Source organism: Gossypium arboreum, chromosome 5, assembly GCF_025698485.1.
Source record: "Gossypium arboreum isolate Shixiya-1 chromosome 5, ASM2569848v2, whole genome shotgun sequence".
In the NCBI taxonomy this organism is placed as follows: domain Eukaryota; kingdom Viridiplantae; phylum Streptophyta; class Magnoliopsida; order Malvales; family Malvaceae; genus Gossypium; species Gossypium arboreum.
The window spans coordinates 14477851-14503797 of NC_069074.1; the positions used below are offsets into that span (position 1 = coordinate 14477851).

The window sequence follows — 25947 nt, forward strand, 5'->3', positions numbered from 1 at the left end:
TTTGGTTAACGGTTAATTCGGTTCAAAATCGGCCGATTAACCGAATTAACCAAATTTAATAAATAATGTTATAATATATAAGTATTCGGTCAGTTCGACTAATTTTTTGAAAATATAAATTAATAGGTCGGTTTAGTTGGTTAATTTTTTATATATTTTATACTTGTTTTAACCAAATATAATATATATATATTTCAGTTAATTCGGTTAACCAACCGAATTAACCGAAAAAATTCGGTTCGGTTAATTTTTTTAAAAAAATTTCGATTTGATTAACGGTTAAGAGTTTAAAAGAGCTGATTAATTTAATTAATGATAATTAGGATCGGTGATCGGTTAACCATTGAACTACCCCTATACCCCACTCCTCTACCCAATCATTCCATGGAAGAAAAAGTCACCCAAGATATTACGGTAGTAACCTTTTGGATAGTGGCTACTAACCAGTAAGAAGTAACCAAGGCATGAGGTCCCCAGCTTCCTATTTGCACCACTTGACTCTTCCTCAGTTTCTGTTTTTGCATTGATTCCTTCCATTCTACTCTATTTGGGTCAAGCCACCCATCTTTGAATGCCCCCACCAAACCAAAAGGATATGGTTCATGGTTTACAACTTAGCGGTAACAGAGCCAACGGACGGTGCGTGCAAGCCAATATGCTGTATTGTTAACAAAGTACAGCACTTTAGCTCTCCAGTTGCCAGTTTTGGCAATCCAATGTTTGGGTCACGTCGGCTGTTTTGATGCGTTTGACGTCAACCATTGCTAAAAACAAAACTCCCTCTGCAAAAGAAAAATCGAAAGTGAGAAACGATGAAACCTGCAAAAGGGCACCTCCATTGGTGGGAAAAAAAAAATGTTACTTTCACCACAACTTTTATGCTAATGGGATTTGATTTACTTTGAGAATCTGCAACAGGAAGCCTTGTTTTCACACTTTTTTTCTTTTCCTTTATTTTGTACCTTCTTTTTCTCTTTTACTGATTTCTGTGCTTCTAGGATGTTTCCAAAGAGAACCTTCTATTCTTCACTTTTGTAAAAAGCACTCATAGTAAAAACCCCATTTATATGCCATTTAACTTTGTTTTGGTACAAAATATATGATTTCCAAGGGTTTTTTTTATTTTTCAAAAAATAATGACTAAACCCTAATTATTGATTAGTTGTTCTTCTCACTTTAAAGATCTTAAAATATTTCATTATTCTCGCTAAAATGATTAGTACACGGGTGATGATTCCTTTTGTAAAATAATTATTTAAAAACATAATCATACACATAATATTCCTGCTAATTTGTCGTTTCATTCTTTTTTCCTCCTCTATCCAGAGCAAAAAAGAGCAAAGAATAAAGAAGAGTACTTGAGAATATATTTATTTAAGATGTATCCAAGTACGTTATTTCACCTCTGCTCAAAATGATAAATTTCCATGAGCCTCCATATACCCAAATATAATTTTCAAATAATCAACTCTTGGATGTATTATTCATTGAAACATCACGGTCAAATGCTTCTAGAAGTGAAATTAGGTGAGCCCCAAGCAAATATTCCACATCTTACACTGTAACATGCATATTCAACGTAATAGAGTTTGATGTCAATGCAATTGGACCACCCAAATCAAACAGTCTAATCTTGGGAAATTTATAATCGAACAATCAAAGCAAAACTAAAACAAGTGAGTTTCGTTTTATTACATATGTCCTACTGTGGTAAGAAAAACAAAACAAAACTAGTTCAGTTGAGTTGAGTTGAAGAAGATACTCCGTTTTGGGAGCTTTACAGTGTGTCTAATCTTATCTCCATGACTTCAGGGGAAACGACACTCACAGCAAAAGTCTTTCGAACACAACAATGAACAAATCTCCTCCAACGTCATCTCAAAATCTTCTCCAACCGAACTTCCCTCAATAATTGCGAAATCACCGCTCCTTTGCTCTTTCCATGCATGGTTAAAAAGATAAGAAATAAGATTCATGCATGGGATAATATCGATTCATTATGGTAAAAAATCGATTTTGCATTTTTTTTTTTATTTTAAATTTATTTTTATAAATGATCAGATCCAAAAATTTACCATTTTAATTTTATATTAATAATTAAAAATACAACTATTTAATTGATGCGAAATATGTTTCACCATGTCAATTAAGCTTTAGCTCGATTTATATTATTACTTCAACAACAAATAAGAGGATACGAGTTATAAATATTTTAGGCATTGCATAAAAAAGTCCAACTGGATAAAAATGTTATTTTCAATCATTATGTTAAAGATATCAAATTGCTTCAAAACTTTATATTCATAAGATATATAATTATATTGATAAATTTAACAATACAAATAAAATAAAATAAAAAGTAAGAAAAATATATAAAACTAATTTAATTTTATGCTAACTAATACAAGTTAATCACTTCTAATTTATTTATTACCATAATCACTTCTATCAATATTATGTCGATTGAGTCTTTAACTTGATTGGTATGGATATTGTTGCCAATGCAAGAGGATATAGCTTGAGTCCGTTGAAGTGCATTATCACCCTATTTATGCGTTGAGGAGGAGCTATAAATAGTTTTAGTCATTGTGTTAACAAAAGTAGATATAATTAGAAATTATAATGAAATTATTCAAAAAAGATATTAAATATTCATTGAATTTTTTCCTTAATTACAATCAACATAAAAGGAGAAGAAATTAAAGTTTTATAGGAAGAGATTCTAAAATACTTGTTACAAGATTAGCATTATATTAAATACAATAAATAGAGGAAATCTGATATATATGCTAGAAATTATATATACATGCATCATCTATACTCGTAGGTTCTAATAAAGAAAGAAGAATTTACTCGTATATTTGGGGTATTCACATGGAATATAAAAAAGTTGGCTGTAAAGATGTTTAAGCTCACGTTTTATCCGCTTTATGACTTTAGTCCGACGTGACATATCTAACATTATCCGAAGTTGGATAAATAAATATAGGTGGAGAGGCTAATGTTTTTGGCCAACTCAGATTGAATAATATTTGACGTGTTGATTTCAGTTTAATCTTTTCCCAACTGTATGCCACCGACTCCTCCTCTTGAACACAATCTTAATTGTGGTGGGATTTTGTTACCAACACCTAAACTTTGTTTAAGCTACAGTGATATGGACGTATCTGAATGCGGAGTGACATCACCTACCATATCAAGTTTGATTAATAAAGTTGTTTTGTAGGGCCATCAAACGGTGGACATTAAAGGAGACTTTATTTCAAAGAGAATATTATAATATAAAATTACTTTATTTCCGTGAAAAATAAATTTCTATCTTTACTGCCACATTTAACTATTACTAATATTAATTAAAGAAAGATTTTAGCAAAGCCATATCTCATGCACGAAACCTAATAAAACATGACTACTCTTTTGGAGATCAAAAAACATATGGAAGAGTCCCAAAACCAAACATCATCAAAGGCAAACTAAATTTAATTAATTTCCATCTTACACTTAAATAAAAACCATTATCGAATAAATTTTAATTAAAAAAATAATATCTTATCTTTATGACAGCTCAACCTTTTTTCCTCAAGTATCGTGAAAATTTATTCTTCTCTCTATATAAACCCCTCTCCTCTTCTAACTCCTCTATCTTCTTTCGCTTGGATTGTAGTATTCGCTTCATCTTTTTATTTCTATTCATCGTCTTTCCCCATCTTTATATTTCTCTCTTCATTCCTGCTTTTTAGTTTACGATTGAAGTAAAGAAAGATCGATAATGGCGGGTGGAGGAGTAATTGGCGTCGGCGGCGGCGACAGCAGGAAGCCGTACCCGGGGAACCTTACTCCTTACGTCACTATAACATGTATTGTTGCAGCCATGGGGGGTCTGATTTTCGGTTATGATATTGGGATTTCTGGTAATGTTTCAAAGATTATGATTTGTTTTTCTTGTTTCTTGGATTGGTTCTTGAAATAGAAACTAATGTTTTCTTTTTGTTCAATGTGGGGTTTTGACAGGTGGGGTGACGACTATGACGCCATTCCTTCAAAAGTTCTTCCGAAAAGTGTGGGAGAAGAAGGAAGCTGATAAGTCGACTAACCAATATTGTCAATACGATAGCCAAACCCTGACGATGTTCACATCGTCGCTGTATTTGGCCGCCCTTTTGTCTTCCTTGGTAGCCTCCACCGTCACCCGGAGGCTTGGAAGGAAATTGTCCATGCTCTTTGGTGGTCTACTTTTCTTCGCCGGAGCTCTTATCAATGGATTTGCCAAAGCTGTTTGGATGTTGATTGTTGGTAGAATGTTGCTTGGTTTCGGTGTCGGATTCGCCAATCAGGTAATTTAACCATTATCTACTCCAAAAAAACTTTTGATTTCGATCTTATGTATGGATTTGTTTTTCTCTCCTGTTCTCGGTCAGAGATTCGTATGCTTATTGGGTTCTTAATTCTTACTTGTTCCCCTAAGTTTGAGTTTTTGTTTTGTTTCATTGCAAGTTGTTCGTAGAGAACAAAAAAAGAAAGTGCTCTTTGTAAAGAGTGACAAAAAGTTCATTTTTTTAAATTTAGAATTTTGCAGGGTTTTTTTGTCGTGTAACGTGTCCCTTTGTGTTCCTGTTCCTTGAAACCTGAACTTTTTTTTTTCCAGATCTGTGTTTTTTTTTCCTTTGTCTTTTGAGATTGTTCTGAGTATTAAAAGATCAGACAAATATTTGGTTTCGAAAATGACAAGAAACCATGCCTTCACAATGCTTGTTTCAGATCCAGATATGAGCTTCTCTATTCCTTTTCACCGTAAAAAAAAAACCCTCTATTCTTTTTCTACCTAAAACTGACCAATCTTCTTCAAGCTTTCATCCCTTGAGATCTGAATGTCAGCAATAACTCACCAGTTTGTCGTTAATAATGAAATACAATAAATGGAGTTACTCTTGAAAACAGTGTTTGTTTGTGTTTTATTATTACTGTTCTCTTTTATTTTTCCTCGGTCAAACGTGTCCGGTGTTTCCTTGTCTGACATCTTCTTTTTCCGCTAAAGTTTAGTCCAACTTGAAAATTGAAACAATACGTCCTTATTATAATTTAATAAAAATGGTGGTTGCCTTCTTTCTACAAGCGTGACTTCGATGTGTTGAAAAGAAATCAAGTTATAACTTTTTTTTTTAATCCAATATATTCACATTGACAACTTGACAAAGCTATGTGGTCCCCGAGAATGACAATTTCTACATTACTTCCTTGCCTAACGTTTAATTTTCTAAACTATTCGTAATATTATAAGTTTAATTTCGACTAACTCTTTTCTTTGGGTCTGATTTTTACAGTCAGTGCCCCTCTACCTCTCAGAAATGGCACCCTACAAATATAGAGGAGCATTGAACATTGGGTTCCAATTGTCAATTACAGTTGGTATCCTAATTGCCAACGTGCTGAATTATTTCTTTGCTAAGATCAAAGGAGGGTGGGGATGGCGCCTGAGTTTGGGTGGCGCAATGGTCCCTGCCCTTATCATCACCGTTGGATCCCTAGTTCTACCTGACACACCAAACTCCATGATCGAACGTGGTCAAACCGAGGAAGCCAGAGCCAAACTCAAGAAAATCCGAGGGGTTGATGATGTTGATGAGGAGTTTAAGGACCTAGTCGCTGCCAGTGATGCCTCGAAGCTTGTTGATCACCCTTGGACCAACTTGTTGCAGAGGAAATACAGGCCTCATCTAACCATGGCCATCTTAATTCCTTTCTTCCAACAACTAACCGGCATTAATGTCATTATGTTTTATGCACCTGTATTGTTCAACACAATTGGTTTCGGGGACGATGCTTCCCTCATGTCCGCAGTGATCACCGGTATTGTTAACGTAGGTGCGACATTGGTTTCAATCTATGGTGTTGATAAGTGGGGAAGGAGGTTCCTTTTCCTAGAGGGTGGAGTTCAAATGTTGATTTGCCAGGTACTTGGATTTTTTTTCACATGAAATTTTACACATCGTCAACTAAATTAAGTTGGTGGTACTAAATTTTTTTATGCTTTTTGCAGGCTGTTGTGGCGGCATGCATCGGTGCAAAGTTTGGGGTTAGCGGGAACCCAGGTGACCTTCCCAAATGGTACGCCATTGCTGTGGTACTTTTCATCTGCATTTACGTGGCCGGGTTCGCCTGGTCTTGGGGACCCCTCGGATGGTTGGTGCCTAGTGAAATTTTCCCATTGGAAATCCGATCAGCCGCACAAAGTGTGAACGTGTCGGTGAACATGATCTTCACATTCGCTGTGGCACAAGTGTTCTTATCCATGCTTTGCCACTTGAAATTCGGGCTATTCCTGTTCTTCGCCTTCTTTGTGGTGGTGATGTCGATCTTTGTGTACTACTTCTTGCCCGAGACCAAGGGTATTCCAATCGAAGAGATGAACCAAGTCTGGAGATCTCACTGGTATTGGTCCCGATTCGTCGAAGAAGCTGATTACTCTAATGGAGGTATGGAAATGAGCAAGGGAAACCATGGTCCAAAGAATGTGTAGACTTCACTCCACCAAACTATGGATTAGTTATTTACTTTTCTCCTCGTTTTCATTTTTAGGTTTTGACATTAGTATATACTATTGGTTTTTAATGTTATTGGATCAAATATATATATATATATAAATTTCAATCATACAAGTGTCTTGTGCATTGATTTCAACCTGTAATTGAAAAACAGGAATCTCCACAAATGGTTTGAGATATTTGATTAGGAATCTCTATCTGGCAATGGATTTGGATTTTAATTAAAATACAAAATAAATAATTTGCAGGTTCATGCACTATGTAACCCGATGACGGAATGAAAGGTAGCATTGTTCCTCTGAATTTATGACACATGATAAAACCAAAACCAAGGTGATTCAACCATCACCAAAATTACACCACAACCTGATCCATTTTTTTATTTAATTTAAAAATGGATAATGGATTCCCTCTGTTGATAACCAGGAATCTTTAACACACATTTTAGTTAGTGAATTATTTCTCCATTTCTCTACTTATTTTGTATCTTAAAGATTTCACCTGATCTTAAGATAACCTTTTTCTTTTTAAATTCTAAGTTTTTTTTTTTTTAAATAATCACTTTTGTTTAAAATGTTACGTTTTAATTATTTACGCTATTATTTTATTACTAAGTGGTCGCTTTACTGTTAAGATGACCCTCCAAATAGATTTTAAATACTAACTTGGATATCCTATTCCTACATGGTAATACAAATTAAATTTATTTAATTAAAAACATATTTTCATCCCAACAACTAAATATTCAATTTAACATTTAAAATCTATTTGAATTGCTACATAGAATCATCGGTAGAATAAACACTTCGTAACATTACATAATATTTCAAACACAAATAATTAAAATATAATATGAGAAAAATAAAAGTCACCCTTTAAAAAAAAAAGCCATAGAGTTGTTTTGCTAATTTCGCATCGAAGATAACATGACAATAAACCTTGTATTCAGTGAAAGAAAAATACACTTGCATTTTGTGACAAATTTAGTGTAAGCTGTCCGTGAGATATGTAAAAGGAAAGTAACGTATTGAAGCTAAAATGGTATTGAAGAAATGAAAAGGGAAGATAGGAAAGGAGAATCACATGATTACGTCGTGGTGAGCATTGGGCAATTTTGTTTCCCCCAGTTAAACACCCAAAACCTTACCTTTTCAATACACAATTTTTTGGATAAGATGGGATTTAATTCTTTTGGTTACTTGTCCCTCTCAAGTATCAATATTTTGGGGATAGCCTGTTTCATTTGATGTTGATTATGGGTCTTGGAATCAGCCTTATGCTATGTTGGGCCCGAATAGATGTTCCTAATTGGAAACGTTCACTAATGTCCTAATCCTAAACTTAAAAAACTACCAATCTGTTCCACACATTGCAAACAAAAGGTTTTGCTTAATATGGAAAACAAATTAAAGAAAAAACAACAAAATTTCAAAAAATACAAATTAAGGACGACAGAGACGATCTTCTGGTTGAATCAGCTGATTGATTATGCTTTTGCAGCAACACAAAGCCATTGACTGACAAAAGAGTGAATCACGCTCTATTCATTGAATCACCTACATTTCTATACATTTGATTCAGTTTAATAATATTAAACATAAATGAAAACATTCCAACTTTGTTTTTCAGATTATGGTTTCAGACTTACTCCCCAATTTCTCAACTTTCATCAAAAGAACAACAATCAAGTGCAATTTTGTTCTTTCTATTATTAATTTTTGCCCTGAGCTTTGTAAACCTGTTCTGCTCTTGGGTAAATCAATTTCCTGGATTAAAGACTTGAAGCAAAATCCATCTTCGTAACATACAGAATAAGGAAAGAGCTAAAAAACTTGACATATAAGAATTTCTTCATCGGTTTCACTGAAAAAAGTATACATCATATATTGTTTTTTTTTTTTTACAAACCAAAACTTTGGCAGTGGAATCGTTAAGAATCACAATTAAGAAAGCGGTCGTGTCTTTGGATTTCATCGTTTCAGACCACATCAACTATGCCATGGGGCATGGACGGCAAAGACTGTTGGGATTGCCAAGCTATAAGATGTAAAACTGGTTGATATCCCGGCAGTACAGAGGTTAGCTTTGGGTCCAGCAATTCAAGTACATCACTCTCTGAAGAGACTCTTCGCTTTGATTTTTATTGTTTTCATTGGATTTGGCCTTGATGTATTGTCTATCATCTGATGAAGCAGCGGTGGGGAAATGGTTTCCCTTGCTGGCGTTAATAGGCTGTAGACTGGAACTCCATTTGGAGCTGCAATCTCTGCGGCCTTCCACTGCAGCTACACTTGCTGCCATGCAAACTCTACTCAAATAACTCATCTTTTACTAGTTTTCTCTGGATTTGTAGCTTATCCTTGATTCTTGCAAGTGTGTTGAAAAGCAAAGATGGGGGAGCCCTCCATTATATATAGAAATCAATGGAAAATTATCAGTTGGCGAGGATGGTGGTTTCGAGGATCCTGTCATTATCAAAACCGCATGTGGCAAAAGTGGCAACCATGGTTTCTGGGCTTTACCACTGGCGGAAACATCTTTTTTTTCTAATTATTGATTGGGGTCATCCAACTCAAAAGGAATTTGTCGGAATTTGTTTTTATTTTATATTATAATTTTTTGTGAGAAACGTGGCAGCCCCTGAGCGGAGCAGGTAATGCTCGATCGACCTTGTGAAGTACAATTGATGAAACAAAAGTATTTTATTTATGAAGATCGGCCTCTCTGTCCTCACCTTATATTCAACCTTCGTATACTGTAAAACCAGGTAATGAACGTTGGAGAAAACGTTGGAGAAAGTAACTGAAAATGGAAGGGAAGATAGGGCCGAATGGCCGCTAATAGGACCATGACAAACAAAATTTCCTGATTCTGATGAAGCCCAACCAACGCCACTTTTATAAGCAATAACGAAAAGGGCAAGAAACAGCAGCAAAGGAGACGCCATCACCTTTTGTACTTTGCGGTGGTGAACATTATTTATATTCCAAAATCAATTATAATACAGTTGATGGGAGATTCATGGCTTTCTATAACAAAGTAACATCCACCCACTCCAATAAACCTAACCATATTTTAATGTCAATCGTCACCATCTACATAACAAACCAAAATTGTCAGCTTCAACCTTTATACTACAAGACCAGTATACAGTTGATGTAGAATTTATGAATCCCCTTTAAACCATCACAGGCTTGGCGTGTTCTGCCGATCCAAGCCAATGGAAAGCCAACAGTTTATCATTCCCCTTCGAGGTTTCAAGTTGTGGGCGCCTTGGCCCAACCCTACCATACAGTACCAGGGACAGCTGGGATCGGTCCCAATAATAGAAACCTTCTGTAATAACTAAAAAACGATTATCTAAATATGTCCATAAACCAAAAGTGTTCATCTTCGATCAACATCATCAGACATATAGTTAGATGAAGCCACCCATTTCACAAAATGTTAAAAAAAAAAAAAAAAAAAAAAAAAACTTGAAGACAAATTATGCGAACATTATATAACACTTGGAGATCCTTTTAGCGTATTACATCCCATGAACACGAGTTTTATTCCCTTAGGGGGGGCGACAAAATCACATTTATCTACAAAGCAGATGGTAACTAGCTGAGTTTCCAATTACAGAAAAGTCAAGCTCACGTTTGTACAACAATAGATTACGAGTTTCCTCATCATTCATCCTAAGTACCAAGATGACACCCTTTTAAGGTTAACATTAAAAGATTTAACGGGTATATATGCACGAGATGATCATTATATCAGATTTCAATCACATGATATAAAGCAAATTATGAGAATTGCCACTTTAAGCTGAGTCTACTCCTTCAACCTGCTGTCGAGCTAGGTATCTCTCCCTTCGTTCTTTCTACAAAATAGAAATTGACAGTCTTTTAAGTAATGCATGTCACACAAGTAAATCATCTATAAGCATAATTGACATCAGATGGTTATAAGAAAACTATTACCCATTCATCTATGACGAGTCCTTCCCCAATGATCCTTGGACCTGAATCCTCTGGAGGCTTTTTGCGTGCCTCCAGCGCAGCATCAGCCTCATCTAATTGACACTTCAATTTTTCCAGAGCCTGTCACGAGGCACAAACCCATAAATATTTCGCTAATTATGTGTTCTTCAGTTTTTTTTTTTTTTTTGGAGGGCTATTAGTTTCCTACAGTATTGATACTTTTGTAAAGATTTTAAGCATCAGCATTGTGGAAATTGTTGATATGCAAATGTCTAAAAGCAGAAGCAAAAGTGAATGAAGGCAGATATAGTTTGTGGAAACGGGAGTAACAAGCTAATGGTACTTACAGGACAAGGACGCTCAGGATCTAGGAAAACAACCCGTAGTATTTGTTCTATTGCAACTTGATCCTTCTGCTCATCAAACTGCAAAAACCAGGCACCTAAGATTAATTACTCGACAAAATTAAAAATATCCAACCACAAGAGGAAGGAATACAGATAGGTAGAGAAGCAATCGATCAATAGTATAGATGGTGAAATTTACAATTGTGCATCACGCAATGGCAGAAAGACAACCCAAAATATTATTGAAAAACCGTGCATGCCTCTTTCAAAATTGGCCCAAGATCAGCTTGGAGGAAAAAAAAAATTCTCATCCCATCAAGCATGCACATAAGCAGCCTTCAAAAGGCCATTTACAGCAACACCAGGCCATCTTGATGACAAAAATGAAAAAAAGAAAAAATCTGGCTCCAAAGTGCCCCAAAGTGCAGTAGTTTCTTTATGCAGCAGGCACATATCCAGGGGTGGGACTCCCTTCCATTACTTATTTGTCCATTAATTTTCAACACACGAGCACCATTTACATGTATAGGATCTGCCTCTGAAGGGTGAAAGGCATACTTATGAAAAGTGGTTAAAAAGTTCAATTGGAAAGTAATGGACAAAAATACTAATAGAGGAGATCTTAACCCCAAGTCAATAAAAGAACAATGGGTATAGAAATTTGTTCCAGAATGACATTTTATGCTTCAAATTATAAAGCTTTGGAAATAAAAGAATCCAATCTATAGTACTGCAATATTTGTGAGGACATAAGCTACTTATCTGAGAGAAATTTAAGTATCAACCACATAAACTAAATATTATTTGCATCAACAATACAGAATATTACTTCATTTTTTCATCATAAACTCACCAACATCTAAACATCCTCAAATTATAAAGTCTTAATTTTTATTATCCATGTGAACCACACAAAAATGCAGTTTTATGGGAGTTCTACTAACCAGCTCAGGTATGTAGTCCATTGGACCTTTCACCTTAAGACTCATGATTTTAAACTTAACCCTGCTCTTTTGATCCATCTGTTTTTCATTGTTCTCAGGAGGCTCCACGAACTTGAAGACTAGTAAATCCATTCAAAAACAGAAATAGAAATTCATAAGAATGTTTCAAAAGATAAAGAAAAATAACCAAAACAAATATGTCTGCCAAGTGCCAAAGCATGATAAAAACCAGAAGTGAAGGGTATGCATAAGCGTGCAAAAAAACATTTACCCGTTGCTATGATGCTCTCGCCGGGGGCTAGAATGGCACCCGGAGGGCGCATGAAACAGCTCTTTGGTGCAGTTGTTTGAAACTAAACCAACAAAAACAAAAGGACTCATTATGAAATTCATCAAAGCAGTGGGTATAGTATAAAACATTTAACAAAAATATACTTGCTCGTTGTTTTCAGTTCTGTCTCTAACTTACAAATCACTAACATACCAAATAAGGACAGTGATGAAAACAAAAACAACAAAGGGAATCAGAAATCTTTCAAAAGTATAATAACGTGTACCTTGAAAGCTGTATATGACTTGCTTGTGTTTTTTATCCTGACTGCGCTCCTCACCTGTTTGCCAGGTTCATCTTGGAAAAACAAACCAAAATACACAATTAAGAATAAGAAAATTGTAATCTGAATGGGTTAAAATTTTAAATAGTATATAATAATGGCTTTTAAATTCACAATCTTCAAATTCGGATGCACTTCTTTAGAAATAAATCAAAAAGAAAAATTCCCAAATTAAGTCAAAATATCCTTATTTTTAGTGGTTCTCATTTCAAAGTTAAATTTGCTTAGTTACAAGTAAAAGGGGTGAAAAAAACTGAAGCAAAACTTCAAAATTATACTCTGCCTTTTATCAGCTACTTTAATTAACAATCTTAAATTTTAGTTGACTTCACTGTCAATTTCCTAAAATAAGGATCATAGTTTTTGCTTTAGCTTTTTGATCAAACAAATGGAAAATCCAAAATCTGATAAGATATAATTTTTAAAGGTCTGGAAAGATAATTTTTTAAAAGGGAAGTACATACATGGAAAATATAGCTTATTAGCTGGATCAAGTTTGAGCCGACGCCGAGTCGGCAAAAGCGACTTTGCAACGGAGGAAACCGAAATGGCAGAGCCGTGATGATTCGATCCTTCGACATGAGGTTGAGTTTGAACGTACAGATTAGACGCTGAGGAAGAAGACGGCGTCGTTCTGGTATTATTCCCGGTTTGGCGAAAAGGCAGCTTAAAAATTCCCCAAACTTTGCCATCGGACGGTGACTTTTGCTCGGTATCTATCGCCATCTCTCTCACAAGCACATGTACGGCACTGTGTGCCGCGTCGCGAAGATTCTAAAACCGAAAAACCTTTGCTGGAATTTGAACCGAGGAACTCTTGAAAAGGAAAACGAAGAGAGAGAGAGAAAGAGAGAGAGCGCGTCGGATTTCAGGGCAAGAATTTTACTGTATTTGATTTGTAAGCTTTTGAAGTCCGTTTTCCCCATCTTTGCCTTTTTCTCACCTTTACGAAGTTTTACCTTTTGGTGCATGATTAGCGGGGAGTCGGGGAAGATCAATAAAGCTTTTAGAAAACGACACCGTCTCCTGAACGCATGTTTCTCACGGTTGTGTTTCCTTTTTACCGCTTTTTAAGCTTTTAGAACCACAACGTTGCTTCTTAGTAATTTTCTTTCTAATCTTTTGGCTGGTAGCAGCGGCAAATTTTAATTTATTTTAGATCAACGTAAGAAACGGAGTTTGGGTGAGTTGACCTGAGGTGACAAGTAAAAAAGGGGCAGGTGGGATTTTTTTATTGACGCATTTAGATTTTGGATTTGGTTTAACGTCATAGTTAAATGGGATTAGTTTGGTTAATGACAAATTTATTTAGTGATTAGCATACATCACTTTTGATTGATTTGATTTTTGAGAGATACAACTGAGGCTGACTGAACCCAGCTATAATTAAAATTAATTATGCAGTGGTTATGATCGATGGATTGGTTCTTTTTAATAACTAATTTGATTCACCCCTTTCTTTTTTTTTGTGTAAACCTAAAAAATTAGGAACAAAGATAGTGTAATGATCGGGGATTCAATTTGGTGGTTGCGATGCGACATGCAACTTGCGAGTTGACTTAGCGACCCGAATTGAGTTAGTGACGGCCCTGTTCTTTGCCGTGATTGGGCCACCTACCCCCCTTAATCCATTATGCAGAGTAAATAAAAAACACAAGTAACACATGGAAATGAAAATTCACATCTAAAATTTTGATACCGCCAAAATCAAGGTAGACCGAAACTCAAACGAAATCCTTATAGAGCTTGATGACCACATACAATCGTGCAATGTTGATTGAAACCCAACCGCAATATAGGCAGACTGGGGAATCCGATGCCCAACTGGCATAAAGGGGATTAAAATGATGGTCAAAAAGAATTTTACTCTACCTTAATTCAAACAAAGTGAGTCACTTCGAAATTCTTCAAAATTTTCCTTGAGAGATAAAGACTTGTTTTTTTTTTTTTTTAGAAATAAAGTTTTTGTTTGGAATATAAATCAAATTGATTTTTTTTTTTTGAATCACACTCTCATTTTTAAACTATATTTATTACGGTGTGATTATTGAATGTAAAGGGAATCTTTGTTGAATTTCAACCAGACAGGCTTCTTCAAGAAACAAAACTCGACTTTTGTCTTCTTCTTCAGACTTTGTAGGATTGGATATTAATAGGGTTTGATACAGGCTTACATGTAGTGGTAAGTGTGAAGCTAAACTCTATGGCTATTTTCAAACAAAGCAGTATCACGACTAGAGTTATATTGTATTTGCAAGCCTTGATATTATGAGATGCAACTAGTTCTGATGGACTCTTGTACAACGTAAGTACGTATAAAATGCAGATGGATCATGGTCATTGCTTTATCCGAGGATAGGGATACAAAACAATAGGTCCGGCAATTGATATAGGCTAAAGCCATGTATCCTACTTTCCTCCACAGTGTTTTGATTTTTTTAGACGATATTGAGACGTAGGATCACACAGTTTGAATTTATATTAATTGTCTAATAAAAATTTTAACAATTGTTCTATACAAATTAAGGCAAGTTTTGATTATTTTTCTTTTTTTTTGATATCTAATAATCGTACAAGTTTTAATTAAATCTACATTAAAGTCGAACTGAATCTCTAAACAAAGAGCAAAGCTCTTCTAACATTTTTTTTTTTTTACAAGACTTACTTAAAAAGAAAATCAAATTTTTACTACTTCATTGAATAAGTTTTAATTTTATAAAGTAGAATTAAATTCTACCGAATTTAACATATTTCATAAATGTTTCTATTAAATTATATATTTATCATTAATAAATTAAATCAATTGTGCTTAACTCATAACATGCAAAGGCGTCACTAAGGATAGCATACGCCTCAACCCTTCTTGGTTTTGTAAAATTACCTTTCAAATCCTTAAAATTTGTAAACTTTTAGTTAATAAAATAGTAAAAATTGTGTTTTGGCACTCCCAAAAAGTAAGAATTCAATTCCAGCCCCTAATATAAAATTTATAATTTCACCCTACCAACATGCATATTGTTGATACAAGGTACAGTAAAGGAAAAGAACGAAGAGGAGATTGTGGTGAATTGAAGAAGGCGATTCACCTAAATAATTTGAGAGCTGAAGAAAGACAAGCTAACAAAGAGAAGATTATGGGTGCAAGGTAGGCTTGGTTGTAGAAAGAAAGTACTCAAGGATTGCTCAATGAGAGAAAGATCTTTTCTCATGGTTTGGGAAGGTGTTTATAAGAGAGAACCTCTTGTTTGTTTGTATGACATAAGGAGTTAATTATCATTATGGAGTACATGAAAACATGCACAATGGGACCTATTCTATTATTCTTTCAAGCAGTACAAAGTTGTTACGTCTCAATAGTCCCCAAAAAAGTATTCACACTTAAAGGAGTGTTCACATTGAAAAACGAGTTTTTTGACCATAGTAAGTGGGTGGTTGCACACAAGAGAATGTTACATCTGTCTATGGACAATTTTGTGGTGGGTGACTAATTCAGAAGGTCGAACAATCAAAGACAACTCAATGAATGGAAGGTGAGGAATTGTTCTTAAGTACCTCTAAATGTGTCATGTGTCTAGTCCAAATAGTAGTATAGCACATGTATAACTTTTATGACACTGGAGTGAGAAGACTCTAGAGCTCCCCTTTGACATATGCTGGATCTTTTCTTGGGCAGTTTTTTTGTTTTGGTTTGGATTATTGTTGATTTCATTTGGGTTTTCGTTTATTTTGGTTTTCTTAGTCTGTTTTGTTTTTGGGCTTGTTTTTTAATCTTCTGTTTTATTTACTTTTGGATTTGTTTTTCCGCCCTGTTTTGAATAAAATCTAATGATTATTTTTCAAAAAAAGAAAAAAGTAATGTATGCATTGAAAACCACCTTTTTAATTAAATAATTAAATCAAATCAGCATAATTGACATGATTTATTTATTTTTTACGCTGCCAATGAAATTTAAATCATTTAAAATTAAATATGTGACACGTAGCATTTTAAAATGTAATAAAATGATAAAAATATATATATTTTTAAGAAACATAATGTATAACAATGTTTGAAACCTGTCTATGAAATTAAAAACTTTCCTATTAGTATATTAAATACTAACCAAAAGTTAATAAACATAAACTTTGATATTAAGTTAAATCAAGGTAAATCACATTAAAAAAACAAGTCAATTTGCATTTTAAAGGGCAAGTTGGTATTTCTATTAAAAATTACATTTATTTCTACTCTTAAGTGATGATGTATTATTGTCTACTTGCTTGAATTGGTCTATCCACATTACAATTTTCATCTATTTCATTGTTCATTAAAAAATTCATTCATTTTTTCAGTTAAAAATTCCCTCTATTTTTTTGAATTAGTCCCTCCATGTTAACTTGAGGTATACATGGCATACCAAGTATCACTATCTTGTTGTTGCGTTAGCTTCGTCAAAGCTTAACAATAAATAAAAATGAAAATTTTAACAAAATGACCAATTTCCTCTTTAACTTAACATACAAATATTAGTTTGCCCTTTTTTTTAGAGGGATAAAATGCAACCTAACTCGTGCTATGGGGCTAGCATGGTACTTTCCTAATATTGTGCGGAGTTAACATGAAATTATACTGCATTGCATTCATCTATATTAATATTATTTTTTTTTAATAATTTTATATGTTTTTTATTTATTGAATTTTTTATAATCATCTTAACATTATTTTAATGTTTACATTAGAGTAGTATTATATATTTAGTATAGGTTTATTTTTTTAATGTGTTCTAAATTACATAATGTATAAAAATAATATAATATAAAGTATTATAAACTTAAAAATGTGACGGGCTAGGTTAGCTTCAAGTCTTGAATGCTCAAGCCCAAGTCCAATCCATATTTTAAACGGGTCTAATTTTTTTGCCGAAGCCAATTTTTCGTGCCTAATATTGTTATTCAAACTGTAATACTCCGAAAATTTTTACAGTAAAATATTATCCGTGATATAGTAAAATAAGGAAATAAAGTGACAAAAAGGGAATTTTTGAGTGATGTCAATATTGAGAAGTATATTATGATATATTAATTCAAGAAAGGACTAAATTGCAAAGATGAGAAAAGTCTTGTTGCACAAGAGTAAATACTCAAAATTTAAGGGGTTGAAGTGTAAATATAAAAAGTTGAAGGACTAATGGTGCAAATATTTTAAGGGTGGAATGATCTAGAAATCAAGAAAAATTGATGAATTATGACCAAATTGAATAGGTAAAAAATTATGAGGGACTAAATCGCAATTTTACCAAATTAAATGATGACTCAAGGATGGAATTCTAAAAGATCATGAAGGGCAAAATGGTCAATTAGTAAGAGAGAGAATTCTAGAATGTAATGATTATGTTGATGATATTTTAAATTAATTAATTAGATAAATATTATTTTATTAATATTTTATGAGATGTTTATTATTACTATATTATTATTTATTTAGTATAAAAGGAAGGAAAGATGAAGAATTATCAATACATTTCCTTTCCCATGCAAACTAACGTAAGATAAGAAGAAGAAAAGAAGTTTATTTTCTTTACAATTTAGTCCTTCCACTAAAAATTCATTATTTTCACCTAAAAATTGAAAGAATTTCCATAGCCATCAAGAGAGAAAGATAGCAAGGAGATAATGGGGAGCAAGAATATCAAGTTGGATTCAAGAAATCGAAGCTGGAGGAGAGAGAAAAATCAAGTTAAAGATTGAAGTCAATAAGAAAAGGTAAGTACATCAAGATTTCAATATGTTTTTAAGTTTGTTATTATTGATAAAGCATGGAAATAATGTTATAGTAGAGTTTTCTTACATAATGTCCTATGTTCTTGATATGTTAGTGAAGAAAAAATAAGAGAAAGTGATGAGAAATGGTGTAGAAAAAGAAAATAAGGATGTTATAACATGGTAATTAATATATTGTACTAAAACAGTTTTGGACAGCAGCAGTAGTCTAACTTTTAAAAAATCAAAAATTGTAGAAATCTAATTATAGGATGAATAAAATATGAAATTAAATCTTATTAAGTCTAGTTTCTTATAGAAGAAATTATGTAAGCAATGGAATTCTAAATCATGAGATATGATGAATTTTGTGAGACAAGGTCAAAATGATTTCGGGTTCCCCTGTTCTGAATTTGTAAAATCATAAAAAAATTGGATAAAAATAATTATGGACTTAAATTTATATATTTAGAATCCTTAATGAGTCTATTTTTAATAGAAACAAATATGAACATCATTCGAATTCTGTATAAGGAGATAATTAATTTTTAGTTAAGAAGGGTCACAACTGTCAGACAGCAGAATAGGGGTAACTTTAAAGAATAAACTGTACTTATTGACTAAACCAAAAATTCTGAAAATTTTATGGTAAGAAGATATATGAGTCTAGTTTCAGGGAAAATTAGCGGATCTTAATTTTGAGTCCTATATCTCCAGATATAAATAATTTAGTGACTATGACACAGATGGACAGCTTGAATATTTATAAAAGTAAATAATAAAGATTATAGATAATGTTACTTACAAGTGTGCTACATACATCAAGGATGTGGAATGGAGAGGAGGAGGAGGAAAACATATACGAATATTCATTAAGCATGGCTAATTTGCATATTTTAGGCTTAGGGACTAAATTGAATAAAAGTAAAACTTTATAGGTAATTTTGTAAAAATGTCAGAAATGACCAAATTGCATGAAATGGATTATTTTATTATTTAAATTACAAAATTGAATGAAATTATTAATTTAGTTCAAGATCGGGGGAAAACATGTTTTAGGGATTAAATTGAAAAGTGTTGAAATTATGGAAAATTCTGATATTTTATAGAATTCATGGACTGTTATCAATATATATGAGAATAATAGCTGGAAATAAGGATTAAATTGCAAGAATTTTATTTTCCTGACCCTAAGGACGAAATCGTCATTAATTAAAAGTTTAGGGGCAAAATGATAATTTTTCCTAGAGCATTAATTAAATGCATTAGAAGATGAAATGAATGAAAATGATGATCAAATTTATTTATAAAGATCCAGACTACTCAAATATGAGACTTGATCATGGAAAAGAAAAGATATCGGATTAATGAAATTATAAACACAAACAAGCAATGAGGTAAGTTTGTGTAACTTGAATTGTATTTTAAATACTTGAAATATGTTGTTATGTGATGAAAATATGATTTGAATGTTCAATTCATGATATTTGATGAAATATTGATAATACTCGATATAAATTGAAAACAAATCCCAGTTGAAAGAAAGGAAAATTCGATGGATCTCTGAAAAGGAATTGACGGTAAAAAGGATCTAGCCCGGACGGGTGATCCTATTCTGATATAGCCCTCCCGAAGAATACGTGTAAAATGGATTTAGCCGGATGGGTAATCCGAATTAGGGTCTGAATTTAGCTCGGATAGTAATTCAGATCCAAGCTCATTAGAGTAATTGTCGTTGCGAGAATTTAGCTCGACCGGTAATCCCGACAATACTCTATGAGTTTATATTACTGAGGATTTAGCCTGGACTGGTAATCCCACTGTAAGGATGAGGTTCGCGGGAGTGTGCTCTCTGATATGAAATGTGTAAGACCGTGGTTGAAGGATACCATGGCAACCTGATATGAAATGTGTAAGACCATGGTTGAAAGATACCATGACAACCTGATATGAAATGTGTAAGACCATGGTTGAAAGATACCATGGCAACGTGATATGAAATGAACAAGACCATGGTTGAAAGATACCATGGCAACATGACAGAAAATGAGTAAGACCATAGTTGAAAGACACTATGGCATCATGTCAAAGATAAATAAGACCGTGGATGGGAGACGCCTAACATCATTGAACAATTGATATTCGTGTAATATGTATCAGATGACGAATGGTTATATGAAATAATTATGAAGATAGATAAACGAAATAAGTATAAATACATGGAATATAATTTATGTTAAGTTTGATATGAGCTATTATCGGAATAAATATACTGTAACGCCCCAATTTTCGGGAATTCTGTGAATGTTGGCAAGTTCTTGGTACCTTGCTTCTATTTTGAGGTTCATGAGTTCTTCTTGATTCTACTTTAACTCTTGAAGTATATTTTGATTTTTAGTTGTGTTGTGAGCATTTAGTCATGAATTAAAATGAAGGAAATGGTTGTTGTTTCATGTTCTTTTGATGAAAAATGGAAGATAGGTGAAGTTGAGCCAAACAAATGAACATGCATGTGCCTTTTCGTGATAATGGGTTAGGTAAATGTTTCATGATAAGAATTTCATGTCTTTTGTATTAAATAATTAAATGGATGAAATATGAAGTTTTATTAAAAGAAAAAGGGGTGAAAAGAACAAAGTTTTGTCCATCTTTGTTCATCATAGCTGAAAATTAGAAAAGAGAAAGGAGAGGAGAAAGCTCTTGAGTATTCGGTCATTAGGAGGAGAAAAATTGAAGGTAAGTTCTTGGTACCTTGCTTTTATTTTGAGGTTCATGAGTTCTTCTTGATTCTACCTTAACTCTTGAAGTATATTTTGATTTTTAGTTGTGTTGTGAGCATTTAGTCATGAATTAAAATGAAGGAAATGGTTGTTGTTTCATGTTCTTTTGCTGAAAAATGGAAGATAGGTGAAGTTGAGCCAAACAAATGAACATGCATGTGCCTTAGATGTTAAAGGGAAAAATCAGCTAACATGTTGTACTTTAAAATGATGAAATGGAGATTATACTTAAGTAAAATCATAGATATGTGATGATTGATTGGTGATATACATGTTTAAATAACATGCATGCAAGTTATGTGTGAAAGAGTGATTTGGTAATAAATCTGCTTGGGACAACAGCAGTAACGTGACTTTGGAAAATCACCATAAATTGTGGGAGATGAGTTAGAAGGTGAATAAATTATGTAATTAAAGCTTGTTGAGTCTAGTTTCAAATGAAATAAACGAGAACATATTTTGAATTATGTACAATGAGAAATTTGATTCGTAATTAAGAGTGGTCAGATTAGTCAAACAGTGAAACATGGGAAACTTTAAGAAAAATCTGGTATTGATTGGCCAAACCAAAAATTCTGAAAATTTTATGGATAGAAGATATATGAGTCTATTTTCAGGGAAAATTAACGACACTTGATTTGGAGTTTCGTAGCTCCAGTTATAAATGATTTAGTGACTATTGCTCAGAAAGACAGCTTGCAGTGAAATTATGATTATGTGGTAAACATTGACAAAAATTTGTTAATGAGTTGCTTATTGATTTCTTATAAGCTTACTATGATCTGTAGGTGTGGTTGACTGAATATTGTAAGGGGTTAATACGTAGTTTGTATTTGAATAGTTAGATTAACGTGTTAATAATCCAATTGTAGGCAGTTCGTGTGTGGATCTCACAAGATATCGTCATAAATGGATGTGTAACTAACACCCTCTTTCTTAGTCGGATCGGCAAAAGCGAAATGCCGAAATGCCGAAACCGGTATTTTGTAGATTTGCGAGTGTCGCGAATGCTCGTGAGGTAAATCGATTAATGTTTTTGGTAAGTGCAATGCTTGGACCGCAAAGTGCATGATTTACGTGTCTCGATATTTTTGGGCTTAATGGGCCAAAATTGGAATGATGGGCCAACGGCCCAATTCGGTAAGAACCCTCGGTAGTGATTCTATTAGTACGTGAAAGGTAGAAATATGCATGAAAAACCCTAAAATAGATAAATTATTGAAATACCTTTAAAAGTGGAAAATTTACAATTTTACCCCTAGGAGATAAATTATTGAAATACCCCTAGGGTTAAATTGACCTAAATGCATGTTTGACTGTTGTTATTTACTGCATGCCATGTTGTTATTATCGATGCATGGACTGGGATATTGACGGAGGAAGTACTGAAAGTGGCTTGTCCACGTCTTGGAGGCTTTACCTCAATTCTATCGTTAATCGAGCGGAGCAAGGTCAGCCCGTGGAGTGTTGAAATTTGGGTGGGTTGAGCTATTCCCCACATGGAGTGTATGGCTGGTACGGTGGAGTGTAGTGGTTGGTGGGTTGAGTAGTCTCCCCAAATGGGCTTGCATATGTTTCTTGATGTTGCATGTATTTTGAAATGGGCCTATGGGCCATCTTGTTATCTGAATAAGGGCTAAGGCCCGTTTATTATAATCTGAAAGGGCTCGCCCAAGACCACTTTATTACTGAATGGGCTTAGGCCCAATAGGCTTGAGCTGACTTGGGCTTTGAATGGGTTTTCCTTACACATGAGTTTCCCCAAACTCACCCCTTTTATTTTCATCCACGCAGAAATCCCTAACCATAGTGGGCTTGGAGTCGTGAGGGAATTGGAGTGGCCACCGTTCTCAAATTTTGATTTTCTTCGGTGAACTAGACATCCTTTTAATTACGTTTGAGGTTTTGGGCTTTTAAATGTAATAAGGCCGCTTATTTATTTTTGATGGTTTTAATATGTATTACTAAGATAGGTAATACTTATTTTAACTGTTGAAATTGGATAGCTTTAGGGCGCGTTTTCAAAAACAACAGTTGATTTCAAAATAACACGACAACAAGTAAAGCTTCCGCAATAAAAGTATTTTCCAAAATTAATCACTTTTCCTAAAATGACTTAATCAAATCGGTTTCCTAAAAATATCCATGACGTTAAGGTGTGGCAATGGCGATATGCATGTCAGGATTGGATCCGAAGGAGCTTGGTATTAGCGATCCGATGGACTCACCACCTCTTTCCGATTTCCTACCTGGTGCACAACTTCTATTCACTTTAACCCTTAATGAATTAATCTTTTGAACATTAAGTACGATTTTCTGGACTTAGAATATAATTTTTTTTAACGTTTTTGATGTGGCATGCCGGATCCGGCCATAACTTCTGAGCCGGGTTTGGGGTGCTACATTTAGTGGTATCAGAGCCTAGGTTGCAACAACTCGGCTGTGGAATGGGTTTACAAAAACAAAGATTTTCGAAAACGAAAATTTTATAAAGAATGCGAAAAGCTCGATTTTTAAAATTTAGATCTTTAGAATGTGGCATTCCGAATCTCCGGCTCAAGTCTGTAAGTATTACTCTGAACTTTTCTGAATATTTTCCTAAATTATCTGTTTGTACTGAAACCCTACTAGGACACTCTAGATAGGATGATACTGAAACCATAGGAAAATCTGATAAGAGATTGAAACTGTAGCTAGACTTCGATTCTGCGAAAACAAACTTTGAATTACTGTCTGATTCATAAAACATCTGTAATAATCACTGGAATACTAAGTTAATGCATAAAAATTCGTAATCAAGATAATACGATATGAGTACAAGAGGCCGTGGACGGAGCCGAGGAAGTGCTCGAGCGAGATCTTCGTCTTCGGGACATATGCCGACGGTGGATGCACCGATACCACCGGCAACAGAGGTAGAGTCTCATGATCGCGGTGCCGAGGATGATGCCCTATCACAGGCAATACTTCGTGTTCTAAAAAGGGTTGCCGGGGCAAGAACGGACAATGGAGTTCGGGGATCTATTTCTGAACGACTCCAGGCCAACGGAGCGGAGATCTTTAAGGGCGTGTCTGGTATAGCCCCGAATGTGGCGGAATATTGGTTGGAGGCCACAAAACGGATTATGGACGACTTGGACTGCTCTGAGGAGATTGTGAGTGGGGTATCTGTACTAAGTCCCTTGGGTCACTCGGTTAGGGTAGACAAAATGTATAGGAATGTACCCTTAGAAATTCAAGGTAAGATTTTCCCTGGAGATCTGATGGAGTTACCATTCGGAGAGTTTGATCTCATTTTGGGAATGGATTGGCTTGTTAAGCATAAAGCGACTCTGGATTGTACTGCTAAACGAATGGTGTTAAGGACCACAAAGGATGAGGAGGTTATGGTGATAGGTGAGCGAAGGGATTATTTGTCCAATGTGGTGTCGGCATTAAGGGCCGAAAAGTGGATTCAGAAAGGTTGTGAGGTCTATTTGGTATTTGTAAGTCAGTCGGAAGAGGAGGGACTGACAGTGGATAAGGTTAGGACCGTAAAGGAGTTCCAAGATGTTTTTCCTAAGGAGCTTCCAGGATTGCCTCCGAATCGAGAAGTTGAGTTTGGAATAGACTTGTTGCCTGGAATGGCGCCTGTGTCTATCGCACCGTATAGGATGGCACCGAAGGAGTTAGTAGAGTTAAATGCTCAAATTCAAGAGTTGTTGGATAGGGGCTTTATTAGGCCAAGCGTGTCTCCATGGGGAGCACCAGTGCTATTCGTGAAAAAGAAGGATGGTACGATGCGGATGTGCATTGATTATCGCCAGTTGAACAAACTGACAATTAAGAATAAGTATCCACTGCCAAGGATTGACGATCTATTCGACCAGCTTAGAGGAGCTTCTGTATTTTCCAATATCGACCTTCGATCTGGATATCATTAGTTAAGGGTCAAGGAGGCAGACATCCAAAAGACGACATTCAGGACTCGGTATGGTCATTACGAGTTTCTGGTTATGCCATTTGGACTAACGAACGCTCCTGCAGCCTTTATGGATCTGATGAATCGTGTGTTCCAACCATTTTTGGATCAGTTTGTAGTCGTCTTTATTGATGATATCCTGGTATATTCTGAAACTGAAACGAAACATGATGAGCATCTCCGTATAGTGCTGTAAGTGTTAAAGAAGAAGGAAATTTTGTGAAGTTCAAGAAGTCGAACTTTGGTTGAGGAGGTAACCTTCTTAGGACATGTGGTCTCTGCGAGGGATTAAGGTGGACCCTCGGAAAATTGAAGTGATTTTGGAGTGGAAGCCGCCTAGGTCAATGTCGAAATACGGAGTTTTCTAGGATGGCGGGGATACTACTGAAGGTTTGTGGAAGGTTTTTTTCTATGATGGCAGCACCTCGACAAAACACATAAGGAAGAGAGTACCGTTTGTATGGACTAAGAAACAAGAAAGCTTTTGAGAAGTTGAAGAAAGTTCTGATGAAGCACTTGTGTTAATTCAAAGGAGTCAGGAATGATTTTATCAGTGTGCGAAGGACGCATCACGTGGGTTTGGGCTGCGTGTTAATGCAAGAGGGTAAGGTGGTTGCATATGCATCACGATAGCTTAAGCCTCATGAGGGAAACTATTTGACTCATGATTTAGAGTTGGCGGCATGATATTTGCACTTAAGATTTGGAGATATTACTTGTGCGGAGAAAGGTGTATTATATACACGACCATAAGAGTCTTAAGTATTTGTTGACTCGAAAGAGTGAACCTTAGGCAAAGGAGATGGATTGAGTTGCTTAAGGATTATGACTGTTCGATCGAGTATCACCCAAGCAAGGCTAATGTGGTAGCCGATACTCTAAGTTGTAGAGTCAGATCGATCCGAGAGCAATGTTTGCTCGTCTCGAGTCTATATGATGATGGAAGTCTGTTGGTGAGTTGCAAGTGAGGCCAACTGGGTGGATCGATTAAGGAAAATAGTTGAACGATGAGTCTTTGGTCGCTCGTTTTCAACAAGTTAAGGAAGGGGAAA

The 25947-nt window shown here is 34.7% G+C and overlaps 2 protein-coding genes across 2 annotated transcripts; one reads left to right on the forward strand and one right to left on the reverse strand.

Annotated features, from left to right (window-relative positions):
• The first annotated feature begins 3578 nt into the window (after positions 1 to 3578).
• Positions 3579 to 6656, forward strand: LOC108449956 (sugar carrier protein C). Its single transcript, XM_017747354.2, has 4 exons — positions 3579 to 3911; positions 4012 to 4334; positions 5322 to 5951; positions 6038 to 6656. Exons 1-4 carry the CDS (start codon positions 3770 to 3772, stop codon positions 6515 to 6517), a joined length of 1575 nt encoding a protein of 524 aa, XP_017602843.2. The 5' UTR covers positions 3579 to 3769; the 3' UTR covers positions 6518 to 6656.
• Positions 6657 to 10018: 3362 nt separating this feature from the next.
• On the reverse strand, positions 10019 to 13464 carry LOC108450329 (vesicle-associated protein 4-2-like). Its single transcript, XM_017747894.2, has 7 exons — positions 12880 to 13464; positions 12359 to 12429; positions 12073 to 12154; positions 11802 to 11920; positions 10858 to 10935; positions 10511 to 10630; positions 10019 to 10410 (listed from the first exon to the last, which is right to left on the reverse strand). Exons 1-7 carry the CDS (start codon positions 13139 to 13141, stop codon positions 10351 to 10353), a joined length of 792 nt encoding a protein of 263 aa, XP_017603383.1. The 5' UTR covers positions 13142 to 13464; the 3' UTR covers positions 10019 to 10350.
• Positions 13465 to 25947: the final 12483 nt, after the last annotated feature.